At 36.5% G+C, this 22,666-nt stretch overlaps 5 protein-coding genes across 6 annotated transcripts in view; 3 read left to right on the top strand and 2 right to left on the bottom strand.

The window, feature by feature from the left end:
- The window catches only part of LOC104729569 (golgin subfamily B member 1-like), a 2,191-nt gene extending 643 nt beyond the window's left edge, over positions 1-1,548 (top strand). Inside the window, exons 2-3 of the mRNA XM_010448521.2 lie at positions 154-930; positions 1,170-1,548. Coding sequence (XP_010446823.1) covers positions 191-930; positions 1,170-1,344 — 915 coding nt within the window. The 5' untranslated portion in view covers positions 154-190 and the 3' untranslated portion in view covers positions 1,345-1,548. The remainder of the gene's footprint in view (positions 1-153; positions 931-1,169) is intronic.
- Positions 6,913-7,897, top strand: LOC104729568 (auxin-induced protein 15A-like). Its single transcript, XM_010448520.2, has one exon. The coding sequence runs from the start codon at positions 6,982-6,984 to the stop codon at positions 7,294-7,296; it is 315 nt and encodes a 104-aa protein (XP_010446822.1). The 5' UTR covers positions 6,913-6,981; the 3' UTR covers positions 7,297-7,897.
- On the bottom strand, positions 9,975-13,921 carry LOC104729567 (filament-like plant protein 5). The gene is made up of 6 exons (XM_010448519.2): positions 13,769-13,921; positions 13,087-13,239; positions 12,780-12,978; positions 10,707-12,699; positions 10,584-10,632; positions 9,975-10,483 (listed from the first exon to the last, which is right to left on the bottom strand). Exons 2-6 carry the CDS (start codon positions 13,213-13,215, stop codon positions 10,121-10,123), a joined length of 2,733 nt encoding a protein of 910 aa, XP_010446821.1. The 5' UTR covers positions 13,216-13,239; positions 13,769-13,921; the 3' UTR covers positions 9,975-10,120.
- On the top strand, positions 14,254-15,503 carry LOC104729566 (60S ribosomal protein L8-3-like). The gene is made up of 2 exons (XM_010448518.1): positions 14,254-14,752; positions 14,960-15,503. The coding sequence occupies exons 1-2, from the start codon at positions 14,313-14,315 to the stop codon at positions 15,294-15,296; spliced, it is 777 nt and encodes a 258-aa protein (XP_010446820.1). The 5' UTR covers positions 14,254-14,312; the 3' UTR covers positions 15,297-15,503.
- Positions 15,717-22,151, bottom strand: LOC104729565 (protein SUPPRESSOR OF npr1-1, CONSTITUTIVE 1-like; the record flags this gene model as incomplete). 2 transcript variants are annotated; one of them, XM_019234002.1, is given in 6 exon segments in its annotated part: positions 15,717-18,822; positions 18,896-19,192; positions 19,297-20,362; positions 20,619-20,940; positions 21,105-21,168; positions 21,279-22,151. In XM_019234002.1, coding segments are annotated over 6 exon segments (5,205 nt in total), but the record flags the coding sequence as incomplete, so codon positions are not given.

Here is a 22,666-nt window from a genome sequence, read left to right as displayed (position 1 = left end):
TTTTTTTTTTTTTTTTTTTTTTTTTGTTCTTTCTCTGTTATATTCTTGTCTTGAGAGCCTCTTCTTAATTATTGACCTTGTTCACTCCATTAGAGACTTATTATGAGCTTCATATATGTAATACTAATAAAGCTTCTTTTACATTTACTGCAGAAAGAAAGTTTCTTCCTTTTATAGTTCTGGATTGGAAATGGCTGGTAACGCAGGTACTAGTAATTCATTATCAAGAGAAGAAGCCCTTCTTGAGACGTGGAACCATGAGATGGATCTTGGTAAACTCCCTTTAGATAATTTAGATGCTGAACTTGCAGATGTCAAGACGACTTCCCTGGAGGATTCTGAGGAATTAGATGATCTGTTAGGTAGAGTTAAATCAGCTGCAGCTAGCTTGCGCTATTTAAGATCAAAAGTTAGAAACTTGGCCGTTCCTGAACACATAGAATTGGAACATGATAGTTCAGCTTCTCAAGTGACTGGAGTTAACAATACTCAGGATCCCTTGGTTGTGGAGGATGGAGTCTTTACTTGGAAGACGCTTCAGTCCATAGAGATGGTTACTGATGTGCTTGATTCTCTTTTGAAGAGAGTCACAGCGGCTGAATCTGAAACTTCTTTTCAAAAGGAGAGGGTAATTATATGCGAGGAAGAGATTAGAAGGTTGACAGCCAAAATCGAGAATCTCTCCTTGAGGTTTGAAGAGATGAAACGGATGGCTCATGGGAATAAAACTGTTCTAGAAGAAACAGCGGAGATTATTAAGAGATTAGTTGAAGATAGTAGGAGAGATAGAGAAAAGGCTCTCGAAAATGAAGAGGAGCTCCGTCGTGTCAAGGCAGAGTGTGAGTCACTTAGAAATTACGTCAATACTTCTACCAATGTTGTTGAAACACTTCGTTCATCCGCGCAGCAATTCCATACCATCGAAGCCGGGTCAGTCTCATCACTACTTATTACCTGTTTTATGTAAATGATGAGACAAGTATGTGACTGTTCAATTGCAAAGGTACAAAGTATGTAAAGCAATGTCTATGGTAGCGTGATGAGTGGGAAAACCACAATATATATAGTAGCAAGCGATGGTCGCCTGATTACTGCCTAAATTGTATATAATTGATATATGTCAATATTACTAATTCCGTTTTCTCGTATGTTTATTCTTGTGAAATCAGGTTGGTTGCTAAGTCGACACAACTGGAAGGTGAGAAAGCGCAGAAAGAGGTTGAAGTGCAAAAGCTAATGGAGGAGAATGTGAAGCTGAGCGCTCTTCTTGACAAGAAAGAAGCTCAGCTTCTGGCCTTAAACGAACAGTGCAAAGTGATGGCTTTGAATGCTTCAAACATCTGATCCTGCATCTTTCATGTCTTAGCAAAAGAGAAGATCTTTAAGATGTAATCCTTTGGATATAGTTAGTAGGCGTACTTAATTTGCTATCGGATTCTTTTCTCTTTCAGATTAGACATTCGGGTAAACTATCCGTAGTACATGGCCGGCTTTGAAGAAAACAAGCATAGTTGATCTGTTTTTGCCCTGTCTCTTTTCAAATGTCTCCTAAAACTCCTTGCTAACTTTTTTGCTTCTTTGTTGATATCGTCTCTGGACTTGCATGGATTGTGAGATTCTGTTACAAGCATCACAATCTGGATCCCCATGCTGTAACGAAAGATCCTACAATGAATTTCTGAAAATATGATACGAGTAGTTTCCAAAGCATATATATATATATATATATCAATTAGTTTAGACGAGGATCCAGTTTCAATATCACATAATCCAACTTTTTCAGCCTGACTGTTTCAAATGCAAGAAGTTGTGCATATCCGTCAAGAATGTCTATTGGTCAAGAAGTTTTTGACTTGTTATCTTTTGAAAGAAGTTGTGCATATCTTCTTTTTGTGGCAAATTATTAAAACTGACTGTTCAGTAGTCGTCGAGTCAATCATGTTATTTTCATTTGTATAGAAGAGAAATCAGTGGAAGAAACAAGTAGATAGGATTAAATTCTTCCACCATCGTGACATCGACAGATATTGCCTCCTGTACTATCTATATGTGATGTATAAATCATTTCTCATTTGGTCATTATCATTCGCAGAACATGAGTATCCACCAATTTAGGCGTTTACAAACAAGAAACACCTTGAAATGACTTCTTTAGTCTCTCTAAATCAGGAAGAGAAAACACAAACACTTCTCCTAGAAAAGGAGAAACTGGAATACAGATTGTGACACTGACAGAGTTATCAGAGATGCCTTCTTGCTTTTGCTAAAAAAACTCACATCAAAATGTGACATAAAAACTGCAAAGAGTTGTAATCAGTTAATAGACAGACTCTAGTGGCCTTAGAACATGGTGGTAGGAGAAAAAAACTTCTCTCATCATAAGTTATCCAGAATCAGATTTGTGGCTCAAATTTCATTAGAGGATTATTTGTCAGCTTGTGGTGCTCTCTGACTTTGCTGAGTTGTTGTTGGAAGAATAAGTGCCACATGGGAGAGTCATAGATTTTTGCAGACATGGATCCTACACAGTTTAGGCATATGAGCAACTCTTTTGTGACTCTCTCTTTGGTTCTATTTCTGTGGATTTAGCAGACATTTATTTATAATATTTATTTATTAACATCTAAATATGTTTTCTAAGTTAGTAGTTTCTTGCATTGATGCTGGTTGAGGCATTATTCACATGTATATATTCTTGAAAAATCTATTTCTTTTTTAAAATGGTCCCTTGGATTGGAAACTAATATCTGAATTTTAATAAAATTTTGTATTGGAGTGGAAATTAATTTGTAGGAGATTAATTGGAAAAAAAAACTATTTAATAATATCTGAATTTTAATGCATTTTGTATCGAAGTGGAAATTAATGTGTAAGAAACTTTTGAAAAAATATCTTTAAAAAATATCTTCATATCAATATTCTTTTATGCATTTTGTCGTTAGGAGCTGTCCTTTTTATAGTTTGTGAATTGGAAATTTGTATTTGTAAGGAAGTTGGGAAAAGAAAAAGAAAAAAAACTTTTAAAAAATTACTTATTTATTTTATGCATTTTGTCGAAACGAGCTGTCCCTTTTATAGCTTTTTGAATTGGAAATTTAATTTCGTAGGGAAATTGGGAAAAATGCTCTTTCAGAAATAACTCTAAAATTCTAATCCTTTATGTATATTTGTCGTTAGGAACTGTCCCATTTGTAGTTTCTGAATTTGGAGAATATATGAGGGGAAAAAAATAGAAAATATTGATTCTAAAGCCGAAAACTGATAGGTGACTTTGCCTTGTAACTACATCACATCATACCTACCTTGCAAAATCTACCTCTTTTGTACTGTAGTGTAATGGTTGAGTGTATTATTTTTTGTTGTAGACATGTTATTGTCTTAGGTATACAAACTAATGATATTAGTAGTTTTCCAAAAGCATATACTTCAATTTTGTTTAGATAAGGATCCAGGTTCAAGATACATAATTAATTCAGCTTTTTCGCATGACTGTTTCATATGAAAATATTTGCGTTTGCCTTTAGTATATCGAATGTCAAAGAATAAAGACAAGGAGACAAACAATTTATATTATGATAATATATATAATCGTAGGAAAATTCTGAAGGCAAACAGAATTTTATCTCACAAAAAGAATGAAATAGTCATTTGTTTATTGATATTTGTCAACATGCACTTTACTCCAATCTCTCTGTCTAGGCTAATTTTCAAAATTATGTTTTACAAAAAAAATAACAAATGTGATATTTCGTTTTGAAAACGACAATATAAAATTAACATGTGAAGACGTATATAAGAGAAAAGAAGAAAAAAAAAATAAAACTAGTCTAATAGAGTAATATAATCGTGGTTTCATAATTCATAATAGTATAAACTTTTGCAAATAAAACGAATATACCAAAATCAATACTGAACAGGACATGGTGTAATTTTGGTTAAAATCCAGCGAGTTATTATCGTGGAAAAGTTGGTTAAGATGATGAATTGGGGTTGTGGGGGTAATGAAGAGCTTGAGGGATCATGTCTACAAGTTATAACCACAACACAAGCGCCAATTCAGGACAGCCAAGTGTTGTTGGTTCCTTTCACTTCCACCTGATTCTCTCACTGTCCTCTTCTCCTTTGTTTGTCCCCACACACACCATCTCTTATTTTTGTTTTGCTTTCTTCAAATTATATATTACCCCATACATACGACAAATCCCATCTAGCTTCCACGTCTTGGGTTTTAGTTTTTAATTTTCTCCTCTTTTCCCTTTCCATAAACAGTGTCAATTTTATCTTATATATATGTATATAGTTTTAAGAAGATATACTACAAATTCAATTCTATATCCCCGCCCCTACTAAATGTAACGGTTGAAGCCAAACTCTTAATCGTTTTTTTCCTTTGTCGACCAAACAATCTGCTTTCTTATTTCTTTCTATTTGTCGTTATATCTTGAGAGATGCTAATATCTTTACAAAAACAAAAACAAAAAAACAATCTTAAAAAGTTACTTTAATTAAGCAAATCTTAAAACGGTTCTTGATTATAAAACCCCTAAGATGTTGTACTTGGAAACTTCTTGATTATGAAACTTCTCGACTAAGGGAACAGTCTCGTTAGATAGTTAAATTTATTTACGGGTCGGAATCCAGAGCCAAATGGCCGAACAAAAGGAAGTATTATACATGGGAATTCAATCGACGGAATAAACAAGTTAGAGCTTGGTTCCAGTGAATTCCCGCATCCTCACCATTGTTAGGTCTAACATATATACAACTATAGAACAAATAATCTTTTTGCAGTAATTGTGAATTCACCTGATTAAACAAAACAAAAAAAAATACTGATTAGGCGAAATGGATAGTATTGTAGATACAGCCAAAAAGTCTTTTTCAGTGAAACTAAAAATTCTCTTCTTTTTTTTGGCTATCAAGTTATACACGATATGGGGTTTCTACCACGGAAAAATTGCTATTAATTCGGTTGGAATCATTGCAAAGCCAAATGTGAAATCTTTTGATGATGTTGACTGATTCATCACATTAAAATGAATGGAAAAAAAAAAGAGAAAATAAGAAGGTTGAATAGGGAAAGAAGTACGTGGATCACAAGGCATCGGAGGAATGAGATGGGAACTTGCATGGATTTGATACCATCAATTAAACAAAAGATTAGGTTACAACCTAAGCATTTGTTTTCAATTTCAAATTTTCACATGGGGACAAGATCTATTATATTGCTTAGCTACATACTTCCCCATATAATTAGAATAAACGTACGTAGTTTTAAAGTGCAAACCAATACACATACTACATATATATATATATATATATATATATATTAATTATATCGAGAAAACTGTTAGATAATTATATTTCTAGTTAACAAATTAGTTAACTGTCCATCTTAATTATTGTCATGCACTGTACATGATTTAGTCATATGTATGGTTTGTAAGTTCTAACTCTTTGAAATTTTTTTCAAGTGAGCCCAAAAAGGTTCCCTTTCTAATCTTTTCACTATCTATCAATTTCAGCTGATTTTTGCGAATGGTACTTATTTTTATATGTAATACATTTTAATTTGACGGTGACCAACATAATATTTGAGTTTAGGTCGGTCACTATATATACTGTCACATGGATGATGATGATATGAACGCGCAATAACCAATAATATGTCCTCAGTGAATTTGGTTATCGACTTCAACCGATAAAATATAAAACCACCGAAGACCGAACTACGACCATTTTGTTTATTTTGTACATCTTAATATGTAGATTAAAAAAAGAAAAGAAAACAAAAAAAGAATGGCATATTAAAGTGTTGGCAACTCTAGTTGTAGCAAAAGACATGTGATCTTGGAGTTGCAAGTACGTACTTTGCTTCACACATATCTTTATACTTCGTCCGTAATCCTTTTGCAACGGACTCAATTTATGACAAAACGGGTATCTAAATCTATTAACGGCCCTGATATTATTTGTCAATTTATTCATATATTAGTTGTAATAGAATTGGAAGTTTCAGTAGAGACAAAATCTGAAGAACAGTTCATAACAAGTGAAGAGAAAACAGACACTACTTGTATTAATTCGTAGAGTTGTGTCTAAAATAAAAACACAAAAGGGAGACAATGTAGGGTAATTAATGTTCATAGTCCCTACGTAATTTATAAGACCCTCCTAATTTTTTTTTGTATGCATTCTTTTGCATATTTTTGCCCTCTCTCCCTTCTGGCATTGTCTCTAAAACTGCCTTCTTTCCTACATCCCACATGATCATATTTGCTTTCACATTGGAATTTTTCTTCGTTCATATATAGTTTGATACGAAAAACTTAAGTAAGTGCATTGTTAAAAAAATTTACTGAGTTCAGTAGGAGATTGATGCAACCTACCAAAAAAAAAAAAAAATTAGGAGATTGATGCAAAACAAAAATGATAGACCATTTTTTACTACTCTGGGGTCTGGGCCATAATATATATGGGCTTGTAGAAAAAAAATTAACCTTGAAAATGGTTGGATGTTACAGTGAACCATACATCCTGTATTAATAAATTTTAAAAAACTGTTTAAACTTTTATGAGATTTTAATGTTGTACGCATAAACAAGTGTTTTGAGTTTGATGAAATTAATAATCATACTATATATATATATATGTTATGTACTTACGCGGCTTTCAAAGTGATCACCAAGGAAAACACTTCATGTGGTTCTGCATGAATTAGTCGTTATTGTGTATATAATACATATAACCTAGTCACAAATCTTCAAAAAAGTCATAAGTAAACCTAAAAAATCTATGTTAAAAAAAGATGATTTTTCTTTAATAATTATAATAAAATCTTTCGATTTTTTCTCTCTCATTGTGCCTTTAAATACCCCTTCATATTTCTCCCCACCACCTTCACATCCACACCTTTCTTCAAACATACCAAACTTTCTCTCTTCTCTCTATCTAGTTCTCTCTCTACAGAATAAGCTCAAAATGGCGATAAAGAAGTCAAACAAAGCAGCGCTATCTCAAGCAGCATCCCTAAAGCAAATCTTGAAGAGGTGCTCAAGTCTTGGAAAGAAGAATCAAGGTAATTGCTACTTCAATGACGTGCCAAAAGGTCATTTCCCCGTCTATGTCGGTCAACACCGAAGTCGCTATGTGGTCCCAATCTCATGGCTAGATCATCATGAGTTCCAGACACTCCTACAACTAGCTGAGGAAGAGTTTGGGTTTGAGCACGAGATGGGTATCACTATTCCTTGTGATGAAGTCGTCTTTCGATCTCTCATCTCCATGTTCAGATAAAACTCTACATCGAGAGACTAGAGGAGTCGATATGATAATTATAGCTGAACTGGTCACTCCCTCGAGATCATTCCCCTTTGAGGTTATAAAGGTTTGATCACACATTGTCACACTCTAGACTCGGAAGATCGAAGCATCGAAACTAGCTATTACCAAGAAAGTCAAGAAACAAGAAATAAGAAATAAATATTACTTAGGGTTTTTTCTTTTCTCTTTGCTAAGAAGACGGAAGCAAATGGCGGGGATCGCGTTACGCATCGACTCAAGATTTGTGGCTGTATTAATATATCTAACATTTTTTTTTTTAATTAACCACTCTCTTGGGATTTTCTTTTTTCCTTTTTATATATCTTCGGTGTCTTGTTTCTATTTAATTATTTCTAAATATTTTGTATAATAGCTTGGGTGGCGACTTTTCCCTCAAGTCAACGTGTATTGTTGACCGTTGGTCCTTGAGAGGAATAGCTAGTTTTTTTCTTTTTTGTATTAATTTTTGAATCAAGTATTTTCATTCTGATCAGTACAGCAGTACTAAGTTTATTCCCATCTATTTGTTTTACAATATGTAAATTTTCTATTCAGTATATATATATTCAGTAAATTTTCTATTCAGTAAACTTTTAATTATGTTAGGAACGAGAGATTATAAATACTGTACAAGAGTTGTTCTCTTGTTTACAATATGTAGATTTCTTTCTATTCTACAAAAGATGAATTATTATATATTGATTAGAAATACTGTACAAATCGTTAAATTAAGAAGTTACTTTGACAAGAATATATATAATCTTTTCCTTTTATTTGTTACTTCCACAACATAATATATATATATATATATATAACTGGTTTTATATATATACACTATAAGTAACAAATAATCAACCTATATAGAATACACAAAAGGTAGATTCAAAATTTTTGCATGGTCTATCAACCATATGGCCAAATGTTAACCTTAACCATATTTGTGGTTTCAATCTTGTTTCTACTCGTCTGGCCTTCTCTATGTATGGCGTTTAATGTCCTGTTTCACAAGTCAAATATCTATGAAGTCAGACTAATTAAAATAGTAATTAATCGAATGGTAAACAACAAAATCTTTTCTCCAAACCATTATTTCCTCCAACCCCTAGCTTAAATTAGGGGTTTACTTGCGTTGAGTGCACCTTGTTTATGGAGTAGTGAAATTCATATAGAGTAAGAGTCACATAAATTAGTTTAGATATCGCTATGAAATTTTCTGCTAAACAATAATATCATAAATAGTATATGATGCCTAGTGTATACAGTAATTTCTGTTTGAGTGGGGTTACCTTCTAAATTAGTTATAAGAATTATTGCTTTTTAAGTCGTTTCGTTATCATGATCTATATCATTTGTTCCATTTGTCTCGTACCATTCATTATTACTAGTTTAGTGCATGATTTAATGAATTTTGAAGGGAAATCTAATATTCTCATTATTTTTAGTCGATATTTTTTAAAGTCTATTTCTATTTTTATTTTAAAAAGTTCTTATTTTTATCCTACATTATTGTTGATAAAGACAATATGTGTTTGAAAATGGCTTTGGAGAGATGAGTTGTTTCAAAGGCAGAAGAACATGTAAGCCACAATGTCTCTTCTATCTATCTTGACTCTTCTCTTCATCTTCTTTTTTATTGCGATTTATTCCAATAAGCGCACACAGTTATCATAGAATACAAGAAGACACGAATAAATTTCAGATATTTATATTCAGTAGAATACAAACCAAACACAAACGTATATATAATTCAATAAAAGAGACTCAAAGACAATGAAGAGAAAAAAATAGCATTTGTCTGTGCAAACTCTGGCTTGCCCATACTGTCAAGTTGCTTTGAGTTTATACCTTGTCTGCTTGACATTGATGACCATTATCTGTTTGATCTGTGTCCTGTCCTTTTTCAAACTTTTTTAAGTTTCTTATATTTTTCTTTCTAGAAATCCATCTGAATACTTTACATTATTGTTTTTGTGTTGCATGGACCTCACGTTCCTATTTTTGTTTTGTCTAATAATTTTGATTCTTCTGAAGCTTAACCCAACGCTCCTTTGAAAAAAAACTTGATTTATTTTTTCTGGTAGAGTCATTTTCATGGATATTCACATCCCAACTAAAACTTCAGAAAACCACTAGACCACCAACACTTTGTTTATATGAAAATTCTGACATTAATAACTTAATTTTGTTTATGCTTTGTAGTTTTAATTTAGTCGATGGAATGTTTTATATTATCCCAAAATATCGAAGTTACTCGTTAATCGTTATCCTTTCAACTCTCAAGTATATCTAAAACATTTTCAAAGTCTTAACGGGAACATGATCATTTCAATATATCTGATAAATTGACCAAATAGAATTGCCATTTAATGATTTTTCCCACCTACATACATTTATTATTTTTTGACATATTGTGTTTTTACTTTTCGTTTTCTTAATGATGATGTGCTCTTGAATTTTTGTATACATTGAGTTTTTATGTACAAGGACAAAAATGGATCTCGGTTTTGGTCTTTAGAAGTCAGAAATATTCGAACTGGATATGAAATTTTTGTTTTCTTGTAATCGGGTTTGTAGCAAAACTTTAATTCGGTTTTGGTTATAGTCCGGTTTAGTCAATTCAGAGACGTTATGCCCTAATTAAGTGTGTAGAGTACACAAGAGGAAGATTGATCTTGACTAGTACTGTTCTCTTCTCAAATACTCAAAACGCATATAAACATATACACATATCAAGAAGGATAATGAAAAATCAAACGAACCAAAAGATAATGAGTGTGTTATCTTATCTCTTAGCGTTTTAACGTCCATTGTTCTTCTGTTTAGAGGAGAAAAATCTGCCTAGTCCGCGCGTATGCTTCTCATTATCGTCTTTGGATGATGAAGAAACAGAGCAAGACTTGATGATAGCGTGGACTGTTGGATTCACCGTGTGTCTAACAGAACGAGATGGTTGGATGATATGATCATGGAGTAAATCATCTAGTGAAGAGTTCAGTGTTGGTTCTGAGGTTTTGTGCTGTTGAAGCTTCTTCTCAGGGGATTGAGATTTGGGAATATCGTGGTTGCTCTGAGGTTGTAAAGATTGTAACTGTTGGCTGAGTAAGTGAATTGTTTCTTGGCAAGCTGCAAGCTTCTCTGTTGCAGATGCTATGTCTTTTTCCTGGAAACAAGAACATTGTAAATTTTAGTTAAGGGGCTTATTGCTAATTGTATCTAAATAGTAGATGCAACAAAACAGATGAAATAAGTAAGAAGTGTACCTGATTAGGTTGGAGTTTGGATGATGAACACTTTTTGCAAGTCTCATTCCTTCAGCACAAGTCCAAATTAGCAAAACAAACTATGCATAGTGGAAGATTTAACTATGTTTTAGTTGTTAATACCTTTGCAATTGTTCTTGAAGCTCTCTGCATTTAGCTAGAGTCTCCTCATGGCCATGCTTTTCTGTGGAGAAAGCCATTTCAAGTCTTTCTGTCTCTTCTTCCAAGCTTTTCACTTTAGCTTCTAGATCTTTGGCATGGAGTTCAAGCGATTTGTATGACTCAGTCACGCATTTAAGCTGTGTTTCTGCCAAGCTTTGAAGATCTTCTGAAGAATTGAGCTGTGATTTCAGCTTCGATATGAGCTGCTCTTTTTCTTCCAACCCTGACTTTGTACTTTCAAGATTCTGCAAGCAACTTGATAACTCTGCTGCAATATTCTCTTTCTCTAACTTAAGCTGTTCCACTTCTTTCAACAAGCTCTTGCATGATGAATCATCCAGCTCATGACCATTCATCGAATTATCTACACGGTGATCCTCTGTCTTAGGTAATGTGTCTCCCAGTGAATCAGAATCTGACTCGTCAACCTCTTTAACTAGCAATGTAACCTTTTCGCTTTCCAAATCTTGTTTCTTTGTGCTCTTCTCCACATTTCCGTTGCTTTTGGTATCCTGAGATGACAAAACATGCTTCTCTAAAGTTTCATCAGCAAATTCAAACAGAGGATTTGAGAGTTTTTGGGGTGATGATCCTTTCATCTCTTGGATCGAAACCCTTGCCGCTTCAACGATTTTCTCAATGCTAATGCCCTCTTGAGATTCAAATATCCTGTTGATTCTTGAACGGAGAACCGTTAACAGCTGATCAAGTGTTGTTGTATCCTCATCTTGCTCACTGGACTTACTAGCGGATTGTGTGCCAACAGATACACTACTGCAGGCACTGTTGGAAGATTTTGAAGCTGAGTTAGCTCCATCTGGATCATTAGCTGCCAACTTTTCAATCTCCAAGAAGTCATCCATTAACTCCATTCTGTTAGCCTTTGAGGAACCATCAGCACATACTTTTCTCACTTTATGAGAATCTGTTGAGGTTGTTGGACCATACTCAGAGGAACTTCCTTCTTCATCAAACCCATCTTCGGATACTGAGGTGACACTGGATGGACTTTCAGAAAGATTTCTGCTATTTGATTTCAGAGCATTCTTGTCATTGTGAAACATATCCATCTGCCCTTCAAGAATCTTAAGCTTTCCAAGAGTCTTAGCGCATACATTTCTTGAAACCTGCAGTTCATTGTTACGTGCAGCGAGATGTTCTTTAAGCGTCTGAATCTCCTCCTCCATCTCCAATGTACGTCTAGTGAGATATACATTCTCTCTTTTGCACTCTTCCAACTTATGATCAGTAGCAATCTCTGCCTTTGCGATGCGACTAGGGTTTTGAGCTATGCCTCTCTGTGCTCGAGGGTCTGTGAGTTCATGCCCTAAACTTTCAATTTCTATCTTCATTTGAGCCATAGCAGCAGGACCAGGAAGCTTCTTCCGAAGAAGCCCTCTTAGCCTTTGGCACTCTGCTTCAAGTTTTGCAATCTTTTTCACTCCTTCCAGATGCTGTTTGTTTGCGATTTCCGCTGACCTCAAACTCATGTTCTTCTCTTCACTGCGGATCTCTACTTCTTTTAAAGCAACATGAACATCGTACTTCAGCGAACTAATCTCTTTCTCAGCCAACTGAAGATTAGTCTTCAGCTTCTCCACATCAGCTTCAGATTTAGACTTTTCCTCACTGATCCTTACTATCATCTCTGATCGTTCTTGCAAAGATCTAGTGAGTGCCCCATTGTCAGAAACTGCTCGGTGAAGTCCTTGGCTCAATTCATCAATCTTACCTTCGAGGTCGGATTTGATCTTGTCCCAGTGAGTGGTCTTAGCAAGAATCACATCTTTCAACTTCTGGTCACTCTCATCTTTCACAATCCTTATCTGCCTCGTGCACTCTCTCAGCGCATCATCCAAATGCGAAGCTCGATCCTCAGCAGTAAGCTTCAAGAGTGTAACAGATTCGAGTTGACGTTTAAGTGACAAAGTTTCTGCATCAGCCTTCTCCCATCCTAAAAGAACAAAAGACTAATCAGCAACAAAAACACACAAGTTCAAGAACTACAGTATAAAGGGTTGTTGGTGCTCTGACCTGAAACAGCTTCTTCAGCGACTTTGGCATGTTGAAGAATCAAAGATTCTTTAGTATTGATCTCAGAGTGAGCAAGAGTGAGTTTATCTCTAAGATCCTTAACTTCAACTTCAAACAACTTGACCTGATGCTCCATTCTACTCATATGCGTGTAAGAATCCATAGTAATCTGAACATAGTTTGTGTTTTTACACTTCTCCTAACACACATACACACACACACACAAAAAAAAAAACATCAAAATTGGAATCTATATCTAAACAGAGCTATAATAACTATATGGTATTATTATAGATGAAAGAAGAACCTGATTCTCGAGAGAAGCCAAGTAGGATAAAGAACAAACAGGAGTTGACTCGTTTGCAACAACTAGTTTATCTGTCGTAGCTTTGTCTGAAGACTTTCTCTTCCATGGCCAACCTCTACTACCTTCCATTTTTTTTTCCTCTCTCAAGAAACTCTGTTAACAATCCGTAGAAAAGGGAAGAGATATATTGAGGAGCTTAATAAAAAAAAAAAAACAAAAGACAAAAAAAACTGAAAAAGTTTTGAAATTTGAACAAAGATACAAAAAAAAAAAAAAAAGGAAACACAAAAAATCTTCCGGAAATGTAACTTTCAATTTCATCCGACAAAATCCCGCTATTTATTTATTACACTGTGTTTTCATTCAGCTCTCAAACAATGACCGTTTTGTTGTTTCTTTCTTTTTCTTCCTTCTCTGTAGTTGAATGACATTTAATGCTTTCTTTCCATATTTGTTATTTTTTTTTTCATTGAAAAAAATTACTAACAAAAAAAGAATTTCAAATCACAACTCAATGGGCGCGAGGAAAACTACACATTAAATCATCAGCTATACACAATACACTAATCACACATACTCCAACACAAACTATTAAAAATCAACACACTATACAATTTCTAATTAAGCTTCTTATAAGGAAAAAATAGCAGAAACGTGAAATAGGATAGAAGCATCATCATACCAAAGAGACGATTGATGATTTTTCTTAGAGTTGTTGAGAGTGTTGTGCGAAGATCAAAATCGAGCTACAGAGATAAAGAAAGAAAGAGAGAAAGTGGGAGGAGCGTGCCAGAGAAGAAGGGAGCGGTGTGTATGTGTGTATATATGATTTGGGCTGTCACTTTTTTTCAACTTTGACGCTCCACATAGAGACAACACCTCTATTTCAAAATACCCTTTTGCTATAATTATTATTTTTATTAAAAAAAATCCATCTCTCAAAAACGGAATACGAGGAGACAGTTATCCGCTGCGGACGGGTGCACTGAATTAGCTCCTGGATTTTTGACTTATCCAAAAAAAAAGATTCAAAATCTTCCCGGTTTTGTAGTTTGGGCTTTTTAATAGGCTTTCAATAAGGCCCATTATTATAGATAAATAAATCCATCACAGTCCACTAGGGTTTTTTTTGAGAGAGAGACTGTGGTTGTAATATAAACCTGATTTTGTTCATTGCTGTTCACTCGCCGTAATCCGAAGAAGACGAACCACCATAATCATCAGCCATGGGTCGTGTCATCAGAGCTCAACGTAAAGGAGCTGGTTCAGTCTTCAAATCCCACACTCACCACCGTAAAGGCCCCGCCAAATTCAGGAGCCTCGATTTCGGCGAGAGAAATGGTTACCTCAAAGGTGTTGTCACCGAGATCATCCACGATCCTGGACGTGGTGCTCCTTTAGCTCGCGTTTCCTTCCGTCATCCTTTCCGATTCAAGAAACAGAAGGAGCTTTTCGTCGCTGCTGAAGGTATGTACACCGGTCAGTTTCTCTACTGTGGGAAGAAAGCTACGCTAGTCGTTGGAAATGTTCTCCCGCTTAGATCTATCCCTGAAGGAGCTGTTGTTTGTAACGTTGAGCATCATGTTGGTGATCGTGGTGTTTTGGCTAGAGCTTCTGGTGATTACGCCATTGTTATTGCTCATAACCCTGATAATGACACTAGCAGGTATTATTGTATTCTATGCTTTTTGCTGGTGGTGATTGGATTGATTAGTGATGTGTAAATCTAATGTTTAGGTTGATTGCGTTAGATTTGATTAGAAATGGTCATTGGATTCAAAGCTAGTAGCTATGCTGGATTGTGTAATATGAGAACTGTGTTTTGAGAATGGATTTGTTCTTACATTTTTGATTTTATAAATGGTTTTGATAGGATTAAGTTGCCATCGGGTTCGAAGAAGATTGTGCCGAGTGGATGCAGGGCTATGATTGGTCAAGTTGCGGGTGGTGGAAGGACAGAGAAGCCAATGCTCAAGGCTGGTAATGCTTACCACAAGTACCGTGTGAAGAGAAACTGCTGGCCTAAGGTTCGTGGTGTGGCTATGAATCCAGTTGAGCATCCTCATGGAGGAGGTAACCATCAACATATTGGTCACGCTAGTACGGTTCGTCGTGATGCACCACCTGGACAAAAGGTTGGTCTTATTGCTGCAAGGAGGACTGGTCGTCTTAGAGGTCAAGCTGCTGCTCTTGCTTCCAAGGCAGACTAAGGAGAGAGGAGGATTCAAGATTGAATTGTTCTCTTTTTTTTGGAAATGTTTTTGTTTAGACCTTGTTTTTGGAACCTTGAGATTTACTGTCATGTTCTTTGAGACCTTTCTCTATCAAGTAGAATCTGTGTCTCTGTTAAAACTTGTCTCAGATTTTGATAGCTGTTTCGGTTTGATATGAGATTTACTATCATGTTCTTAGTTTAATTATCATGTTTTTTTTTACATTCTTGAGCAAAGACTAAATTCGAAAGTATATAATTCAACTGTCGCCCTTACCTTAATTCAACTGGTTAATCTCAATAGTTTATAGCAGCGTGCTCAAGAATGAGGTACTATCCCAATGCTAGTACCTCATTTTTGTCAACTCTTTGAGAAACAGTGTTTTCGTCATTGAAACTACTTCAGCTTTACCACCAGAAATCAAAACGAGTATTAGAATAAATGAGATCGTCACAAAAGATTAGGCAGTTTTGGGAGACAGATAGGTTTTAGCTGTATACTCAAACGACACATCTCTGGAATGTCAAACTAGTGATAGTAACAAAAATGTAAGAGCACAGAATATTAATACAGATTATAAAAATCAAACCAGGATTAAATGTCTTGCTTCTCCGATTCTTCTCACTTCTCTGTCTTTGTTTTTCTTTTTATCTCGCGGCCAGCAGATTCTTCCCCGTGTATATAGGCTTCATTGAATTCATCCGCTACTTTCTCGAAAAACTCACATCGCCTCCATGAATATGGTGAAAGACCTCTTTAAGCCATGAGACTCTTTCATCTTCTTGAAATTTTTTTCCTGACATAAGAATAGTTTCCAGAGGTCGTTTGGATTACGTGAGCACTGATCTAGATTCAATTGCCCAAGACTAAGTGGACTTTCTAATCGAGGCAGGAAGCACAACAAGACTTGAGCATCCAGTGAGACATCATTCCTTGAGATTTATGGCATTCCCCCAGACGACGAGGGCAGATCTACCAAGCTTGAAGGATACGTAAGATTCAACTTCTGGAAAGCAGTGGCATTCCTAATTGAAGAAGGTAGGTGCAAGAGACTTGAGCAATTCTCGAGATTCAATATCTCGAGATTAACGGCATATTTGATCGATGCAGGAAGCTCCACTAAACTTGAGCATCCAGTGAGATATAGTTCCTTGAGACTGGCACTCCCAAACGAGGAGGGGAGCTCCAGGAGCCTTGAGCAATTAGTGAGATCAAATATTTCAAGATTAGTGGCATTACCAACAGATGCGGGGAGTTCTCTGAGACTCAAACATCCAGTAAGATTTAATTTCTTGAGATTAGTGGCATTCCCAATCGAGGAGGGGAGCACCTCTAGCTTTAAGCAATGACTGAGATCCAATATTTCAAGATTAGTAGCATTTCCGATAGATGAGGGGAGCTCAGCTAAACTTGAGCATCCTTTGATATACAATTCCTTGAGATTTATGGCATTCCCAAACGAGGAGGGGAGCTCCTCGAGCATTAAGCAATGACTGAGATCCAATATTTCAAGATTAATAGCATTTCCGATAGATGCGGGGAGCTTAGCTAAACTTGAGCATCCTTCGATATACAATTCCTTGAGATTTATGGCATTCCCAAACGAGGAGGGGAGCTCCTCGAGCATTAAGCAATGACTGAGATCCAATATTTCAAGATTAATAGCATTTCCGATAGATGCGGGGAGCTTAGCTAAACTTGAGCATCCTTCGATATACAATTCCTTGAGATTTATGGCATTCCCAAACGAGGAGGGGAGCTCCTCGAGCATTAAGCAATGACTGAGATCCAATATTTCAAGATTAATAGCATTTCCGATAGATGCGGGGAGCTTAGCTAAACTTGAGCATCCTTCGATATACAATTCCTTGAGATTTATGGCATTCCCAAACGAGGAGGGGAGCTCCTCGAGCATTAAGCAATGACTGAGATCCAATATTTCAAGATTAATAGCATTTCCGATAGATGCGGGGAGCTTAGCTAAACTTGAGCATCCTTCGATATACAATTCCTTGAGATTTATGGCATTCCCAAACGAGGAGGGGAGCTCCTCGAGCATTAAGCAATGACTGAGATCCAATATTTCAAGATTAATAGCATTTCCGATAGATGCGGGGAGCTTAGCTAAACTTGAGCATCCTTCGATATACAATTCCTTGAGATTTATGGCATTCCCAAACGAGGAGGGGAGCTCCTCGAGCATTAAGCAATGACTGAGATCCAATATTTCAAGATTAATAGCATTTCCGATAGATGCGGGGAGCTTAGCTAAACTTGAGCATCCTTCGATATACAATTCCTTGAGATTTATGGCATTCCCAAACGAGGAGGGGAGCTCCTCGAGCATTAAGCAATGACTGAGATCCAATATTTCAAGATTAATAGCATTTCCGATAGATGCGGGGAGCTTAGCTAAACTTGAGCATCCTTCGATATACAATTCCTTGAGATTTATGGCATTCCCAAACGAGGAGGGGAGCTCCTCGAGCATTAAGCAATGACTGAGATCCAATATTTCAAGATTAATAGCATTTCCGATAGATGCGGGGAGCTTAGCTAAACTTGAGCATCCTTCGATATACAATTCCTTGAGATTTATGGCATTCCCAAACGAGGAGGGGAGCTCCTCGAGCATTAAGCAATGACTGAGATCCAATATTTCAAGATTAATAGCATTTCCGATAGATGCGGGGAGCTTAGCTAAACTTGAGCATCCTTCGATATACAATTCCTTGAGATTTATGGCATTCCCAAACGAGGAGGGGAGCTCCTCGAGCATTAAGCAATGACTGAGATCCAATATTTCAAGATTAATAGCATTTCCGATAGATGCGGGGAGCTTAGCTAAACTTGAGCATCCTTCGATATACAATTCCTTGAGATTTATGGCATTCCCAAACGAGGAGGGGAGCTCCTCGAGCATTAAGCAATGACTGAGATCCAATATTTCAAGATTAATAGCATTTCCGATAGATGCGGGGAGCTTAGCTAAACTTGAGCATCCTTCGATATACAATTCCTTGAGATTTATGGCATTCCCAAACGAGGAGGGGAGCTCCTCGAGCATTAAGCAATGACTGAGATCCAATATTTCAAGATTAATAGCATTTCCAATTGATGCGGGGAGCTTAGCTAAACTTAAGCATCCTTTGATATACAATTCCTTGAGATTTATGACATTCCCAAAGGAGGATGGGAGCTCCACCAAGCTTGAACAATTTTCCAGATTCAATTTCTGGAGATTAGTGGCATTTCCAATGGATATTGGTAATTCTCTTATGCCAGTTCCCTGGAGATTTAGTTCATAAATATTTGCAGAAACCTCTTTGAAAATTTTAATCTCTCTGCAGCCTGATAGGTTTACAACTCGTAGATGCTGCAATTGACCCGTGGCTGGAAAACTTGGCAATTTTATACAGTCTCGGAGATCTATTAGCTCAATATTTTCAGCGTTACCAATATCGTCAATTTCAGTGAGCTGCAGAGAATGACAAAGCCTGACTGTCTTCAGCATCTTGAGGTTCTGAAAATAAAAATAAATTGGAAAATTATTTCTCTAGTATAAATATGGAAATAACAAATAAGATTTTGCTTACTTTTGTTCCTCCCCAAAGTTTCTGAAGCCGACTGTAAGCTAGATTGAGTTCAACAAGATGGCATGGGTCAAAGTCTTGTGGCAAGGATGGTAAAGGATAGTCTTCCCAGTGGAGGAGTCTTAGCTCATAAGGCAGAGATTCAAGTCCTTCTGGAAGGCGGATTTCATACTGATTTTCATAACTGGAACAGTAAATCTTCAGGAATCTAAGGTTAAGCATATTCTCAAAAGCAGTAGGCTTCACATCAAAGACTAATTTCGATGCGTCCAAAACTATGCCTTCAATGTCTTCAGTGCCCTGAGACAAAAGGGAAGCGGATAGATCAAGAAATTGGTTCATCTCTTAAAAACTTTCTATTAAAATATCAGAATACGCCAGACCAGAGCACGTGTATAGGTTACCTTGTCTTTGTCATCTTCAAGAAGCAATTTGATAGTCCACGGTTCCCACAGTCTGCGACGCCTCCCCATCTGTACTGTTTCATTGTTATTTATTTCACGGCCAAAGTCTTGGATTATTCTATGCATAATGACTCTATTTTCTGAAATAGTCAGCAGACTCTTCTCCACAAGAACATTAATCCCAACATGTGGAAAAAAACCACACCCCTCAAGCAGTTGTATCACATAGTCAACAGATTCTCCATTGAAGAAACAAGCAATGTCCAGAAAAATGTTCTTCTCGTTCTTATTAAGTGTTTCGTAGCTGCACTTGAATAAATCATGAATCTTGTTTGGAGTAAGGAATGCCGCCTCCAGTTTTGACAGTGTCTTTCCCATAAGCTCTCTTCCGTAAAAGCTGAGAGCCAATGGATTACCATTAGCATAGTTCACTTCGATTGGTACTTCCAAGATTTGTTGTTCTCTTCTATCTCTGCCAAATGCACATTGAGAGATTAGCTGCAGAGCCTCGTCCTCATTTAAGCTCTGAACCTCATATATGTGATTGATCAGACAATGGCGGAACACTTGTTTATCTCTGGATGTTATGATGATCAGGCTTCCTAGGCCAAACCAATGAATCCCTCCGAGAAAAGACCTGGCAACCAAAGGATTGTGCACATCATCAAGAACAACAAGAGTTCTCTTCTTGGTTAATTTGTCCCTGGGGAGGCTAGGTCTCGTAATGGTACTGCATACACGAGACAAATTATTTAGAATTGTCCCAAAATGTTCCGCCATCAAACTAGGAAGCCCCATCTCATGAAAAGCCTTGTCAAAGTGTTCGATGAAACAAGAAGCTTCATAGCCTCCGGAGATCTGGTCAAAAACTGCTTTAGCAAGTGTCGTCTTGCCAATACCAGGCATACCCCAAATTCCTATGTGACGGATACCCCAAGGTTGTTTGCAAAGCAACTGTTCTATCTTCAGCAGCCTTGAGTTGATTCCAATATGTTGAGCGGGAAAGAGCTTTTCATAAACATATTTGACAATCTCTTCTACAAGTTCACACTCACTGCATTCCTCCCTGCTTGCATAAATATAGAAATCACAAAGTGAATTGTTGGAGAAATCACTAATGAGTAATGAAGAGCAAAACATTTTGGATAAAATTGCCTCACATTTTGTGACCCCTACTGTTAAAGCTATCATAAAACATAACTAGTTCCATGTAAAACCTTTGATTTGTACAATTTATGTTTGTGGTGCTAGATTTTATAGGTGGAAAGCATTGAGTTATGAACTTTAAGAAAAGCAAGCGAGATATTAACCTATGCAGTTACCTAGACTGGTGGCCTGGTAATTCTCTCAGTTCTTGGAGTACGCTACTCCATTCTCTTATCTGCTCCGGCACCACCACATCTGATGGACTAATGCCATAGAACACTGGAACCATCAGCTGGCCGGTTTCCTTCCGGCACTGAAGAACCTTTGCGAGCTTGTTCAGGCATGTGGTGGAGGAGAAGCAGCTCTTGGAGAAAATCACAACATAAGCGCTAATTCTCTCTATCGCATTCAGGGTGTCATTGGAATTAACAACTGCATGAATTCCTTTCCGGCGGAAATCCACGGAGAGGTGGCTGGCAAAGGAGTACTGTAATGTATCTGCACAGTAGATGAAGATAGTGTCTTTGAAAGCTATTTCACTTGTACATAAATCTTCCTAGGGAAAGATCCAAAAAAGTAAAGAATTAGACGGTCAGTTATCAAATGAATTCAAAATATGCGGAGATAAGGCAAATGGAAATGGAGGAAAATTTCTCGGATACCACATGCCTTCAGATCTTGGTTTGTGATGATACGCGCTTGCCTCACACTTTTATATAAATCTTCCTAACGAACGACCCACAAAAGTAAGAGTTAGATGATCAGTTATCAAACGAATTCAAATATGCGAAAGCAATGGAAATGGAAATGGAGGAAAATGTCTCGGAGACACATGCCTTCAGATCTTGTTTAGTGATGATACGCTCTTGCCTCCATTCCGAGAATTTCTTTGCAAAGTCTTCCGTCCTCTCATTCAATTTACCATAAGTGGACTTTACAATGTTTCCTATTTCGCTGTCAACGATAGCCCTTAACCTTGGTAGTATATTTTCCCACTTCTGCTTTGACATTCCCCGTAGATAGGAGCCCATAAGCTTTAGTTTCAAAGGAAGTCCACCGGAAAGTTCTGTAACTTTCGAAGCAAGGTTCTCAAAACCATCCTTTGGCGACTTTTGACCAAAAGCATACAGGCAGAGTATTTGAGAAGCTTCATCAGGCGGTGAAAAGCCCACCTCATAGATATGCTCAATCCGATGTGCATTCAAAAGCTTTTTATTTTGCGTTGTGATGAGAATCCGACTTCCAGGACCAAACCACTCAGTTTCTTTCGCCAAGGCATCTAATTGTTCTAATCTATCGACGTCATCTAGAACGACTAAGACTTTTTTCTTTTTCAGTCTTTCTTTTAAAACTCCTAAATGAAGGATCTTGATATGCTGACTGTTGAATAACTGCGATAGGAACCTTTCCTGTAATTGCAATTTCGCACTATACTCATCGTAACAGGGTCTTGACCCTGAATAACGTTCTCTGATATCCTCCATGAAGACACGAAGGTGGAATCTATTAGAGAGTTCGTTAAACAGAAATCTGGCAATGGTGGTCTTACCAATCCCAGAAGGACCCAAAATTCCTATCATCTTCACTTCATCTGAGTCTAGGCATAACATTGACTTCAACTTTTCCATATGAGCTCCCATCCCAACTAGACCGTCGAAATCCTTTGATGGAATGAGTTTAATCAATTTGTTTGAAATATCAGTGGCTAGTTGTTCAATCAGAGCCGCATCATTATCCCTAAGAAAGGGGATCAAAAACATAGTAAATAAGAAGTCATGAATTGTTCACATACACATATATAAATATCTTACATAAAATTACCAGGTAAAGAAGATGGAAGAGAAGAAGAAGCCATTGTTTTGTTTTGCGGTTTGGATCTGAAAAAACCAAAACACGTTATCGCAGCAGCACAGATTCTAAGGATAAGGAAAAAAAAGAGAAGAATTAATCCACTAGGATAACGAAAAGGAGGATTTAAGATCACAGAAAGATTTGTTACATCATATCCTAGTGGATTAGCAAGTAGGGAAGACCTCGTGACAAACTTAATGACGCTATATAAAAAAAATCTGGATAATATCCATGATTGATTAGTCTCGTAGTTGTAAAAAAAAAAGTGTGTGGACTTGGTGAGAAGGGAATAAAATAATATCCACTATCCGATCTGAGTTTTCGTCAACGGTCTTTTCTCTTCCACTCAAAAAAAAAAAAAAAAAAAAAAAAA

Source organism: Camelina sativa, chromosome 12 (assembly GCF_000633955.1).
Source record: "Camelina sativa cultivar DH55 chromosome 12, Cs, whole genome shotgun sequence".
NCBI classification, from domain to species: domain Eukaryota; kingdom Viridiplantae; phylum Streptophyta; class Magnoliopsida; order Brassicales; family Brassicaceae; genus Camelina; species Camelina sativa.
Note: the sequence above shows the minus strand (reverse complement) of the source record. Positions and strands in the feature narration are given on the sequence as shown.

Coding starts and splice junctions, on each gene's coding strand:
- LOC104729568 (XM_010448520.2), top strand. CDS start 6,982: ATGGCGATAAAGAAGTCAAACAAAGCAGCGCTATCTCAAGCAGCATCC.
- LOC104729567 (XM_010448519.2), bottom strand. CDS start 13,215: ATGGAAGGTAGTAGAGGTTGGCCATGGAAGAGAAAGTCTTCAGACAAA. Junction 12,979..13,086: donor TGGCTTCTCTCGAGAATCAG/GTTCTTCTTTCA, acceptor TATGTGTGTTAG/GAGAAGTGTAAAAACACAAA. Junction 10,484..10,583: donor CCAAACTCCAACCTAATCAG/GTACACTTCTTA, acceptor TCTTGTTTCCAG/GAAAAAGACATAGCATCTGC.
- LOC104729566 (XM_010448518.1), top strand. CDS start 14,313: ATGGGTCGTGTCATCAGAGCTCAACGTAAAGGAGCTGGTTCAGTCTTC. Junction 14,753..14,959: donor CCTGATAATGACACTAGCAG/GTATTATTGTAT, acceptor TGGTTTTGATAG/GATTAAGTTGCCATCGGGTT.